Source organism: Vanacampus margaritifer, chromosome 11 (genome assembly GCF_051991255.1).
Source record: "Vanacampus margaritifer isolate UIUO_Vmar chromosome 11, RoL_Vmar_1.0, whole genome shotgun sequence".
Lineage (NCBI taxonomy): Eukaryota > Metazoa > Chordata > Actinopteri > Syngnathiformes > Syngnathidae > Vanacampus > Vanacampus margaritifer.
In genome coordinates this window covers 4,587,016-4,600,395 of record NC_135442.1, presented here as the reverse complement: position 1 = coordinate 4,600,395, position 13,380 = coordinate 4,587,016, and the positions used below count along the sequence as shown (strand labels likewise).

Genomic DNA, 13,380 nt, shown 5'->3' with positions numbered 1-13,380 from the left:
GCCAATGCTACTACTATAAGGCTACTAAATTAGCTAGCGTGTTCCCTGTTAGCTGCTACCACTAGGTCTATTAGCCACGTACTATTAGTAGAAGTCTTACCTTTTCTAGCACTAATGCTACAACTAGCTCTAGTAATACTACTGCTGTGATTACTACTAGCTCTACGAATACAACTAGCTACCGCTATCACTAGTACTACTACTATCGCTACTTATACAACAATGGCTACAACTAGAACCAGTATGTTGGCTTTTAGCAACGAATGCTAAAGTTAGACTAGAAGCTCTAGTGTGTATTTTCCCTATTAGTAGTAAGTACTACTATAAGGCTACTAAATTAGCTAGCGTGTACCCTGTTAGTGCTACCACTAGGTCTATTAGCCACGTACTGTAACTAGAAGTCTTACCTTTGCTAGCACTAATGCTACAACTAGCTCTAGTAATACTACTGCTGCGATTATTACTAGCGCTACGAATACAACTAGCTACCGCTATCACTAGTACTACTACTATCGCTACTTATACAACCATGGCTACAACTAGCACTACTGCTGCTAGCGCTAGTTGTGCTACTAATCATGCTATTGTGTGTGTACTTTAATGGTATCTTAGCATTTCTCATAAGTACAAGTAACCACTGTTAAACACATGGCAATGCCCAAACAGGTGTCAAAGTGTCTTTTTTATGAATTAAAGTCACATTGAGATGTCTCATGTGGTTAGCAGAGAGACAAAATGGCCATTTAGAAGTGTGTGTGTGTGTACGTGTGTATAAACAATGGAGGTGTGTAGCAGAAGAAGAGAGACGTTATCTACTTTTATGAGGCCATAAAACATCTCCGCAGTGACCTTCCTTTGATGGCCGCCCTGGATAATGCGCGTTTATACGCCACAAACATGTAGCCGCGTCATTACCTTCTCGTCCCGTGATTGACAGCTGCTAATACATCATAACTAGCACACACACACACACACAATCTATTACCGGTGGACTGTGTCCAACGTGTTCTTTTCAAGAGGCTTAAACGAGGTGTTAGTAGCTTCACGCTAGCATACGCACAGTTTGCGTAATGGCGACACAGGCCATAGAATTTGCCATTATGTGTCTGGATGCTCACTGGCCAAATGATTCATTATAGCGCCCCCTGTTGACGTGGCATGCACATGACAGCTGGTATAGTAAACGTTTACATCAATGTGGTGGGAGACAGGAAATGTTTCCTATTTTGTCCTGAGTGTCCCCTGATGTCCATCAGTGAGTGCACAGGAAGTTCGCGCTTGCAGTCTATTTCGAGTAACGGTTAAACGCACACACAATAGTTTAATTGTACAGTTCAATTTAAGATTGTGTAAGATCAGGAGAGAGAAGTGGGTCTAATTGGGAGGATGAATTTGGTCAAATCCTCGCATTGCAAACGAAGTGGTACCAGATAGAAAATATTTTTATTATATTTTTTTGTGATTTTTTCTTTTTTTTGTGTGTGTGACTTTGTTGTTTAGAGGAATTACATTTTGCGTATTTTTTTTTCTGGCAAAATTTGAATAAATCTTGATTATTGGAGAAAGACTGGAATTTTTCATTATTTTTCTGGGGAAAAGGTGTTCCACCTACCATCAAACTTGAATTTGTCATTTTTCACAAGCTACATTTTTTTTTTCAAGATTTGGACAATACCGTTTTTTTTTTTCATGGCATTTCTTTTGGAAGTCAGGATTTTTTAATTTCTCTCTCCCAGGCAAAAATATCCTGATTTATGGGGGCAGTTGTTTTTTTTGTAAGATTTTTTCATTATTTATTTTTTCGAAAATTGGAATTTATTTTCTGATCATTGGGGGCGACAAGATTAATTTTGAAACTGAAACTGGAGAAGATTCGAAAATGGAATTTGTCACAATTTGGAAAATATTTTTAATGTAGTAATTATTTTTTTGTAGGTAGATAACTGGATTTTTCTTTATTTATTTGAATATGATTTTTTTTCAGATTTTTTTAAGTTTCTTTGGGAGAAAAATAAAATGTTTCCATGATTTTTGTGTTAGAGGGGAAATGTTTTTCTTTTCGATGAATTGATCTATTATTCTATCAATTGATCCATCCAGCCATCCATCTACAGTAGTAATAAACAAGTCAGCGTCTCATTGGACCTCATAATGTTTGCGCGCCGTCGCCATGACACCTTTCTACTGGGACCTTTAGCTTGTGTTTATCACCTTTTATAAAACCCCTGTGTGTGTGTGTGTGCGTGCGTGCATGTGCACGTGTTCGCACAAACATCCAGATGTGTCCTCCGGGTCACGTCTGAACCACCTGTGGTTCATGGTTCGTGTGCCACATGACCACAGGAGTGCAGCTGACACGCACATACACGCACACACACACGCGCTGCTTTGCTCACTGTTTGTGTGTATATTTAGAATTTTTGTGGTAAATCTGGACATTTTCAACCCCAAGATCTTATGGACATCTCATTCCACACATGCACTCTCGGTGGTCAAAGTATTAGGAACGGTTGTCAGTTTGATGTCATGGCTGGTCGATGCAGGTTGAACTTCAAAAGTGTATCATGATAATAACAATAATAACTTTTTTTTTTTTTTTGCCTTGCCAGTCAGTTGGTCAGTGAGAGTGTTCATCATCCAGCATTAATTCCGGACCAGCGGACGCCAGCCAGGCTCCACCAGGGACTGACATCATCTAAAAGCCTACACACAACATCACCCCCACCCCCTAATCCCCCCCCCCCTTCTCTAACGCCTGGACCCTTTTCTAGCCCAGCCCTCCATCATTCCTCCTCCTCTTCCTGCATGGCCCACTTCTTCCTCCGTGGCGTCGCCCCGGGTCCAATTCAACAGCGACCTGACACTCTCATTTAGTTTCGATAGCGATGCCCCCCCCAACCCCACCCTCCTCGTCCCACCCTCCGTGAACCCCCCCCCCCCACCACCTCACTTCCTCCCTGGAAGTAGAAGAAGAAGAGGAAGAAGAGGCGTCGCACATAAATCTTCTTCGCTGGAGACACCTTCTCCTCCTCCCTGACCCACTTCCACCTCCTCGAATGTCATCAGCTCCTTCGTCCATAAATCTTCGCATAGTATGTTTGACTACAAAAGTTCAATATTTGCGCAGGAAAAAATGCAACGGTTGACACAGAAATTAGCATTATCGCACACAAAAAAAAAAAAAGCTACACTTTGCCTCTAAATCATATATTTTCATAGAAAAGTGGTACTAGTTTCCCATAAACTTACAATTTAATCATAAAAAGGATCCTTTGGGCTATGAAAGTGTTACGTTTCAGCTCCAAAACACTATTTTGACCCTAAAAAGAGATTTTGTTAATGATGTTTTGATTTTAAACGTATTTAATTATGACTGCATAAGGAGAGTCAAACAGGTGTTAAAAAATTGCAGTTTACTTGATTGCGCAATACTTATCGTGACCTTTTTTTAAACTCTCCCACTCAACGAATACTCCTTCTAAAAAAACTAAACCTAATACTAAAACTAAATTAAAAACCTAAACCAAAAGGAAGCATTTTCCCAAAAAATAAAAAACAAGTGAACCCAATCTAAAAATAGCAAAATTAAAAAAAAAACACTTGTCAAAATGAAATAAAAATTAACTCAAAGAAAAAAGGACATAACAGAATAACTTTTCACAGGTAAAAAAATAAATACATAAATAAAATAATTGCCATCAAAACCACATTTTCTCAAAATACAGCTGCATAAAAATGCATACACATTTTGCCATGCGTTTAGCTTTACCACACTTTATTTTGCCCATGAAACGATACATTTTTACTCCAACATTTACTTTTTTTCAATATTTCTACAATTAAATACTCTATCCGCTCACAAAGGGCCATATTTGATCTCTCGCGCACGCACGCACACAGCTGGCCACCTGCCTGAAGGCAGGGGGAAGCAGTTTGCAGAGGTTTCTGTTTCTTGTCTGCTGCAGAGAACGCCAGCTCATCAATAACCCCGCTGAGGGGGAGGAAGGGGAGGAAGAGGGGATGAAGAGAAAAGGGGGGAAAAAAGGAGGAAGATGGGGAAGAAAGATGGACTGAACTTAGAAGGAAGAGGGCAAAAGAGCCGTTAAAGAAGAGCCCAAGTGCTAAAGTTGAAGGAAACTCGGGATGGACCTTCAGTGTGTTTTATGCTCTCATTCAGAAGTTTCCATTACCTCCCCCAGGGAGCAAGCAGAGTCATCGTCCAAGGTAGAGGAGACTTCATTACAAGGAGACTTCTTTCTCCACTTCATCTTTACTTTATTCATTCTTCCTTCCTTCCTTATTTCTTTCTGTCTTTCCTTCCTTCATTTATACATTTTGCTTGTCCTCCCTTACCTTTATCCTTCCTTTTCTTCCATGCATCCTTGATTCCTTCCATCCATCAAACCTCCCTACCTCCTTACTTCCCTCCATTCTTCTTTCCCCACTTTTCCTTTTCCTTCCATCCTTATCACCTTCCTTCCGTCTATCAATCATCTTGTCCTTTCATACATCTTTTTCTGCAACTTTCCATCCTTTGTCCCTTCCTTCCTTTGCACCTTTTCCCCTGCCCTTCCATCCATCCTTCCTTCTTTATCTGCATACCGTCCTTGCTTCCTTCCATTAATCATTTTTCCTTCATTCCTCCATTTCTACTTACTTTTGGCCATCCATCCTTCCTTCCTTTGTTCCTTCCTTCCTTCCTTTGTTCCTTCCTTCCTTCCTTTCTACTACCACGTTTTCCTTCTTTTCTTAAATAAATTAATTTAAAATTGCAAACTTCACCCCCCCACACCCCACTCTGTAAGTTTCCTTCAAAACTATGATTTCCCATTTCCTGTGTTTCCTTACAAAGTAAAAGTCCATTAAGGAGAACATCCTGTCGTTGCAATTGACTGTATGGATTATTTTGAATGGGGGAGTGACAGCTGCTGGGTCGAGTCCAACATGCCCTTTACGTGTCACACGCATGTAAGTTAGCCATTAGCACGTGGCGTAAATGTTGCTTGTCCTTACACGTGTGTAAGTGTGCCATTAGCATGCTTGTCATGACACACACATACAACACACACAGACACAAACACACACACACACACACACACACACACACACACAGGCCGGCTCTTGTTACCGGGCAGGGTAGACTCCATTAGCATTGATCAGGTGTGTGCGTGTGTGTGCGTGTGCATGTATGTAAGTGTGTGATTCATTTGTTTTCAAAATAAAGCGTACATTGTCCAAGTTTTTCTGATTAAAATTAAAGAATACAATATTATAACTTATGTATGGTGTAAATTTAATGGTGGTTTTAATGTTTTTTTGTCAATCAAAGACATTTTAACGTATTTTTTATTTATTATTTTACATGTTACAATGTTATGTGATGTTTATCACCCTTTTAATTTTTTATTTTGTAGATTGCATAAATATTTTTTACATTTTGTAAATTATTTTTAATTGAAAATTATTATTATTATTATTATTATTATTATTATTATTATTGTTACTATTATTTACTTACTTATTCAATAAGAAATATATTTTTAATTATATTAAAATGTTATTATGTAATTGTCATTTTTGTCATTTTGATTTTGCTTTCTTTACTTTTTTCATTAAAAATATTTGTTTTTACTTTCTGCATTTTTATTCTATTATTTTAAACAATACATTTTAATCAAATTTCCTGAATGATCATTTCTAATTGTTTTAATTTTGAATTAATTATTACATTTTTTTGTCTTTTTCTTTTCTTTATTCATGTGTGTATTTATTTGAGTACATTCAAAGCTCCGCAAAGCACTTTGTCTTTTTTGGACGTCAGACTTGTTGAAAAGCTTTTTTAAAAATGAATTAATTCATTAATTAAAATATATCATCTATTTGGAGCCACAGTGCCCCCTTTTGGTCTGCAGCCAAACCAATCCATTTGGACACTTTTTAGGGACACACTGGCAGTGCATTAAAAAAAAAAGTCACATTTTAGAGAATAATGTTAGATGTCTTTTTTTTTTCTTTTTTTTTAAACTTAAATTACCTCATTTTGTCAGACACATACAAATTTAATCTGAAAATAATATGACTTTATCCTTGTGAAATTAAAACTTTCTTGATTGACTTTTGATCTAAAAAAAAATCCGACTTTAATCTCATAAAATAAAATAAAATTCTTGGACTAGTATCATTTTTCCTCGAAAATCACTCCATATAATTTTATTGTGAATTACGATTACAATTTTTACACAAATAATCTGACTTTAGTCTTGAATATTTGACTTTTTTCCCCCCCTCAGTAAAAATCTGAGTTTTTCCTTGTTTAAAAATATCAGATTTGTCGTCTTGGGATGGGAAAAAAAAACTGACTATTCCTTTGAGACTTTCCGACGTGGTCAGTTATGATGCATCACGTGATGCTTTTGTAATGAAGTCGTTAGGTTATATTAGCTCGGTGCCTCTGCTACGTGCGTCTCTTATACTGTATGTACATCCTTTATTGTTCACGCTTATTTCCCTTGTGCACTCGTTAACTCAATAAATAAACATAAAAACTAAATGTTGTTGGATGCTCAGGAGTTTTAACTTGAACCAAAATGGACGCCACATTAAAAGCATGCTTGGGCTCTCTAGCACTCAACCAGCAAAGACAATCATGATCATGACCAAAAAACAAAACAAAAAAAGACATTAAAGTCAATGACAGTAGAGTATATTATACACTATTTTCAACATAATTGTAAAATAAAAATAATTTAAGCTACTTACACAGCAGTAATGCAAAATGAATACATTATTTACACATTTTTAAACCATGTATTTCATTATTTTATTTTTTAATTATCTAATTTTTGAGTATTTTTCTTAAAATGTAAAAAAAAAATTAAAAAAATGATTTGTTAATTTGTAAAATATGCTTTCATCAATACAGGCTCAACATATGTAACACCGAGTTTTTAGGCAAGAATAGCAGACATTAAAAAACAACAACAACAACATTGCCCTCTCGTGGTTTCTGTTCCTAATTACAAAATGCGCACGCGTGTGTTTGCGCGTGTGTTCAAGAGAGAGAGAGTTTAAAAGCTTAAGGATTAGTGGCTGTTTTAAGTAACTCTGACATTCAAACAGCAAACATCAGCGTGAGTGTCCAGCAAGACGATCATGAGGTGAGTCGACACTTGTGTCACACGTCCTTCAATGCTACTTTGAGCTAAGTGCTAACGTAGCAGGCTAAAGAATGTGAAAAATGTGAACAATTTTCAATTGCTATGTTTTTTTGTAGTTAAAATAAGTTTAACTATTAGTATGAATTGACATGTTTCCAACTTGAATATTTATAGAATACTAAGAGGGGGGGAAATCGCCATCATTTTATGAAGTGACAGGTCACATGACACAAAGCCGTGTTCCGGTGGCTCTCATCAGTTATGAAAAAAACGACTTTTCTTTTTATTTTACGCATGACTTTACGATTGACTCTTGTGGCTTTCAACGTTGTCTATCAATTTCACGCAAAAATAAAAAAAAATAGAATAGTCAGTATTGTGCAATATATTCAAGGACGGTACATTTTAAGTGAAACAATTTGTTCGAATTGATGCATTCACATCTTTTAACTCCAACCGACTTAGTTTTTGTTGCACCCCTAATAAGAATGTAAAACAAACGATAAAGATTCAACTTTGATGTACTTTTTAACAAGTGAATAATTAAAATTATGGGCGGGGATACAGATACAGGTTTTCTTTTGTTGTTGTTGCTTTTGTTTTATCACCCCCTTAATCATACATGTTGCTAAAGTCGCATGGATAAAACAAACATGTTATACCGTAACTTTCAGTCAAACGAAGAATCTTGTCACTCATCAGAACTGAGACGGTTCTTGGAATGAGGCTAAGAAAAGAACGCTTTGCATGGATCCACATTTAGAGCCCCGCTGACGGAAGTGCAACACTATTTGCGTCCGTGTAGTCCTATGGCGCCTCCTGGTGGTACACACATGCTACAAGTAGTTGGACTTCGAAGTTCAACCATGTTCGAGCATTAAACGTCGATGTGCTTTGTTTTCCAGGGTAAGCTGATGGTGACAGGACAGTTGTCATGACGCACACTGAGGAGGATGGTAGGAAACCAATCACACAACAGGAAGTCCTTCATTTATCTAGGAAGACGCCATTTTAGTCAAAATATTTTATCATTAATGTTAAATTTGACCGCTAACAAATTTGAACCACATATAATGCTAAATTACAAATAATTTAAGTTTGAATGTTTTGGTTATGCCTGTCATGAGTGGAACCATGCCTGAAAATGGCCATTTTTGCTTAACGCTTTAAGCCGCCATTTTAAGATCACTTATTTGTCATTCAGAGATTTTAACCAACCAATACAACTACCAAATATTATGTGTACGCAGGCGTCATTGAGGTGTTGTCGATGGTGGTGGAGGATGTCAGCGAGGCCGTCTGTAGAAACGTCACTGGCGCTCATCTTCTCCACAAACTCTTGAGCGCGCCGTCGCTGCATGCCCTGCTGCAGGTACGACTCCAACCAGGAAGTTGGGCACGGGGGGTGCCCGTACGTCCCTGTCAGCTCATGACATCACTTCCTGTCTACTCCATCTCCAGATTTACGAGTGCCTGCTCACATTCAACAGACACTGGCCCCGCCCTTTCCTGTGTCGTGCTTTGGGACTCTCACGTGAGGTTGTCGCCAACAATTACTACAACAATTAGAATTAAATGACTAATAACTAAATGGCAAATCAACTCTGGGTCCTGTTTTGTGTTGTTCTTGAGGTCCAGGGCGTCCTCCATACGGTCCAGACTCCTTCTGTGGAGGCCACAGAGCTTCAGATCCTCCTCAGCTCTCCACACGTGAAGGTCCTCCATCTAGTAGGTCCTTAAGCTCAACCCTAACCATCCTGACTGTGGCTCTCCTGGTGTCAGGCCTTGTTATCCTGTCATGACGCCGTGGCTCAAGCAGACTTCGGACCCGTCTTGGCTCCACTACCCGATGGGCTGTCTGAAGATGAAGAGGTCGTGAGGGTCGTTTGCCTGGCTAAGAATGAACAACCTCTGGTAAGAACTCAACTGAAGACGCTTTGAGTGGAGGCCAGCATTGCCATTAGTCCTCAATGTGTGTCAGGGGGCCACCATAAGGAAGGACAAGGAGACTGGCGAGATTTTTATCGCCAGGGTGATTCGTGGAGGACTTGCGGACCGCAGTGGTGTGTATGTGTGTGCGCTTTTGTTAGTGCGTGTGTGACACAATGGTTCAGATGTGCAGTAAAAAAAAATGTTGTGTGTGTCAGGTCTTCTCCATCCTGGAGATCTTCTGATGGAGGTGGATGGGAAGCCACTGGTGGGGTTGGAACCGGAGCAGGTCATTCAGATTCTGGTTGGTCTGCTAGCATCACCACATTTTTCTCACGTGTCATGTTCCTCTTGATTCTCATGCTCGCCATTTGTCCTCCAGTTCCTAATGTGATTTTTCACGTTACTCATCTGTGTGCTCAGATGCGGTCTGAGGGCACCATCCTCTTCAAAGTAGTTCCAAACACTAGCCAGCTGAGCAGCGTCAACAAACCAGTGAGAAACCTTCAGCAGAACTCCATGTGTGAGATGTGTGCTCAGTATCTTTTTCTCCTGTGTGAGCAGGTCTACATGAGGGCCATGGTGGACTACTGCCCCCTGCAGGACTCGTCCATGCCCTGCCCTGACGTGGGAATTATCTTCACTAAGGGGGAAGTGCTGGAGGTCTTGGACCAGTCAGATGGACGTTGGTGGCAGGCCAGGAAGGTGACCAGCTCAGCCTCCTTTGCCGGATTGATTCCGTCGGCCGCCACGTTGAAGAGGTTAACTAACTAACTAACTAACTAACTAACTAACTAACTAACTAACTAACTGGTATACTGACTGACTAACTACCTAACAAACATATTGACTGACTGGAAGGTTACTTGTCACTGACTAACTAACTAACTAAATAAATAAATAAATAAATAACGAATGGACAGCTGGACTAGCTAACTAGCAAACTACCTAACTAACACAATGACTAAATGAGTGCCTACCTAATGAGTTAGCTAACAATTTACACACCAGTATCTAGCAAGTTATCAACCTACTTCCTACTAGACACCTACGTTCACTGTACCTAATGAACAAACTGCTTATGTGATTAACTAACTACCTATTTACCTGACAGACCAACCAACCAACTACCTATACAACTAATTAACAAACTAAGTAAATATATCTACTTAGAGACTGACTGAACCACCAACCAATTGACTAAATGCAAGTAGTCAAAGTAAATAACCTTACAACTAACTACCAACATTCTACCTATGGGACCAATGGACTGGTGGCTGGACTAACCTACCTACCTGCCTGCCTTCCTACTTACCATCTCATGAAATTACTGAATGCCCCACTACCTTCCTTAACCAACTAACTAACGAACTAACTAACTAACTAACTAACCCAGATTGTGACATGTGCTATGCCCGTGTAAGATTGTTACATGTGATTGTGATGGGTTTTCTATAACACACATAATGTATTGTATTGTTTGTGATGATGTCATCAGTAAGACAAAGGAGCAGAGGGATCATAAGGAGTGTAAGGATGTTCAGAATGACAAAGAGGAGTGTGGCGGTGAAGGCAGCACAGCAGGTGAGGAGCGTCTCATGACATCACCACCAATCATATACACAGAGCTGTTGCAAGTCTTTTGACACTCTGTTTGTCCCCGGCCCGCATGATGCTGATAAAGTCACCATAGCTGATAATGGTGGGTCATAATGGCACACACAAATTGACACAATTATAATAGATTATATGATTTTGTACACTTAATCTTTTTTGTTTCAGGGGAGAAAACGCAAGACAAATGCACTTCAGGTAATACAACATTCTGCATCCTTCATATGCATGAATACAATTTTATTACAAGATGCCTTGTCGACTTTGGTTCCAAAATAAACAAAATGGCTTTTGTGTGTGTTTTTGTCCACCAGTTAAGGAAAAAACACATTTTGGTAGGTAAGTCTCTAGTCAGTCAGATAGCTAGATGGTTAGTTGGTCAGTTGTTTGCTTGTCCATTCAGTTTGTTCATTAATTATTATTAGTTAGTTAGTAGTTATTTAGTAGTCAGTTAATCTGGTCGGTTGGGGTTGTTGGTGGGGCCAATCAGTTACAAATTAGTTAGTCAGTTGCCTGTTTGGTCAGTCTGTCAATTGGTCGGCCTGTCAATCAGTCCGTTAGTAGTCAGATAATCAGATGGCATGTGGGTGGGTTAATCAGTCATTCAGTTCGTCTGGTAGTCAGTTACTAGTTTGTTAGGAATTCTGAGGCGAGGTCCCCAGAATTAATTAGTAAGTTAGTTTGTTCGTATTGGTAAGTCAGTCTGAGTTAATTGGTTGGTTGTCATGTAGTTAGTAGGTCAGTCAGACAGTTATTTGTTGTGATGTTGTAAGGCAGTGTGATGTGTTGTCCTATTTTTCAGAGTCAGACTTATTAGAGTTTGCTGATGAGCTCTACCACGGTAAGATGACTCATTTTTAAATCTGTCGATTTGTTTTTTGTCATCGTACGTAATTCCAGTAACATTTTCCGCTGCATTAAAAACGTCACGAAATAAATGCCACCCTCAGCGGGTTTCCGTCGTAGTTTCTGCCTGTTGAGAAAGTCGCTGTCCAAGATGAGGCGGCAGTCCTGCACCAGCATCAACACCTCCTACGGCACCACTGTGGCCACGCCCTACGAGGAAGTGGTCCCCTACCGACGCCCCCCACAGGACCGCCACAGGCTCATCATCCTCGTAGGTGAGAAGAGCATTGTCAGAGGAGGGAAACATCTAAAAGATGGACAACTTCGGCCCTCAGTTTGTCAGTCATTTTGTTGGTTTGTTAGTTAGGTCATTAGTCTGTTAATGTTAGTCGGTTCATCTGTTGGTAACGCTGCCAGTTAGTTTGTCAGTCTGTCAAGTCGGTTTGTTGTTCGATAATTTGTTATTATCCTGTTAATGTCCTTGGGGTTTTGTGTCTTTTTTGTCTTATTGTCCATTTCGTGGGTTCTGGACAGGTGCGTCAGGAGTAGGCACCAACGAGCTGAGACAGACCCTCATCGGACTCAACTCGGAGACCTACGAGGGACCTATACCACGTACGCTATGACCACTGCACATGAACGCACAAGGGAAACCAGCGAATGACCGAACAATTTTTGTTGTGATTGGCTGCCGCAGACACCACCCGACCAATCAGAGCGCGAGAGCAGACAGGCAGAGAGTACCACTTTGTCAACAAAGAACTCTTTGACTACATGGTGTGCAGCCGCAGGTGAGATTCTCTTTGGGTTTTACATTTTATTTCTACATGCAATTATTTTTTTATATTTTACATGTGATTTTACACACAACTGACTCTGAAGTTTGCGTTTGTGCAGGTTTGTTGACTACGGCGAGTATAAGGGCCACAAGTACGGGACCAGTATCGACGCCATCAATGAGGTCATCAAACGGGGACATGTGTGCATTATTGACATTGAACCACATGTAGGAATACACGCAGCACAGTAGAAGTACCAGTATTAATACATTGAAGTGTTTTTACAGAGTGTCTGTCATGTTGTAGAACATTCCTCCGTTGAGGACCAGGAAGTACAAGCCGTACGTGATCTTCCTCAAAGCTCCCAGCTTGGAAAAACTCACTCAAACTGGAGGGAACGCCAGATTCATTTGCAGTTACCTGCACAATAGAAACGTAACTGTAAGATTGGGCAGTACATACATCATATATACATACAGACACTACATAGCTAGCTACCTACCGATCTAGTTACCGTAAAACAGCCCTGCCCCGCCTAGCTACCTATCTAGCACATAACCTACCCAAATACCTTTTTAGCTAGCAGATGTGTATGTGCTACAGAAGCAAGACCTTGCGGACCTGGAAGAGTCGTCTCGGCAGATGGAGCAGAAGTACAAACATTTGTTTGACGAGGCGCTAGTCAACGAGCAGCTAAACGACACCTGCGCTAAGCTACATGCCGCCGTCCAGCGGGCGCAGGAGGACGCAAACTGGATACCCGTCAGCTGGACCCGAGCCCAGGACTAGCTGGACGCTAATATGGACTAGCCTCACAGGAAGCTATAGCGAGTATATCGTACTGTATATACTGCTGTCAGTGACTAGCAGCTAGCGCCACCCGCAGGCTATGTGTGAACATGCAGACATGGTAACTTAATTACCTGTACGGACGTATTAAAGATCAAAGCCAACATGTTGTTTTGTTCTCCTAGTTACTGACTTACCATGCCTAGTTATCTAGTTAGCTACAAACAGCGCAACCTTTTTTGTAGCTACATAGTTTGCTAGCAACC

At 40.1% G+C, this 13,380-nt stretch overlaps 2 protein-coding genes across 8 annotated transcripts in view; one reads left to right on the top strand and one right to left on the bottom strand.

Moving 5' to 3' along the window:
* LOC144060239 (Krueppel-like factor 7) overlaps positions 1 to 7,950 on the bottom strand; it is a 35,283-nt gene extending 27,333 nt beyond the window's left edge. The window contains exon 1 of the mRNA XM_077579587.1: positions 7,820 to 7,950. The gene's annotated coding sequence lies outside the window, so the exon portion shown is untranslated. The remainder of the gene's footprint in view (positions 1 to 7,819) is intronic.
* On the top strand, positions 7,028 to 13,278 carry LOC144060236 (MAGUK p55 subfamily member 4-like). 7 transcript variants are annotated; one of them, XM_077579579.1, is made up of 21 exons: positions 7,028 to 7,157; positions 8,063 to 8,113; positions 8,408 to 8,529; positions 8,619 to 8,696; positions 8,796 to 8,873; positions 8,940 to 9,071; positions 9,139 to 9,220; positions 9,305 to 9,390; positions 9,510 to 9,581; positions 9,627 to 9,847; positions 10,585 to 10,670; positions 10,771 to 10,788; positions 10,869 to 10,898; positions 11,015 to 11,035; positions 11,503 to 11,541; positions 11,651 to 11,821; positions 12,081 to 12,161; positions 12,244 to 12,337; positions 12,444 to 12,552; positions 12,632 to 12,766; positions 12,929 to 13,278. In XM_077579579.1, the coding sequence occupies exons 2-21, from the start codon at positions 8,092 to 8,094 to the stop codon at positions 13,112 to 13,114; spliced, it is 1,863 nt and encodes a 620-aa protein (XP_077435705.1). In that variant the 5' UTR covers positions 7,028 to 7,157; positions 8,063 to 8,091; the 3' UTR covers positions 13,115 to 13,278. The 7 variants fall into 7 exon arrangements, with proteins under 7 accessions (XP_077435705.1, XP_077435704.1, XP_077435706.1 ...); XM_077579578.1 differs by having other exon boundaries at positions 8,790 to 8,873; positions 12,932 to 13,278; XM_077579577.1 differs by having other exon boundaries at positions 7,035 to 7,157; positions 8,790 to 8,873.
* Positions 13,279 to 13,380: the final 102 nt, after the last annotated feature.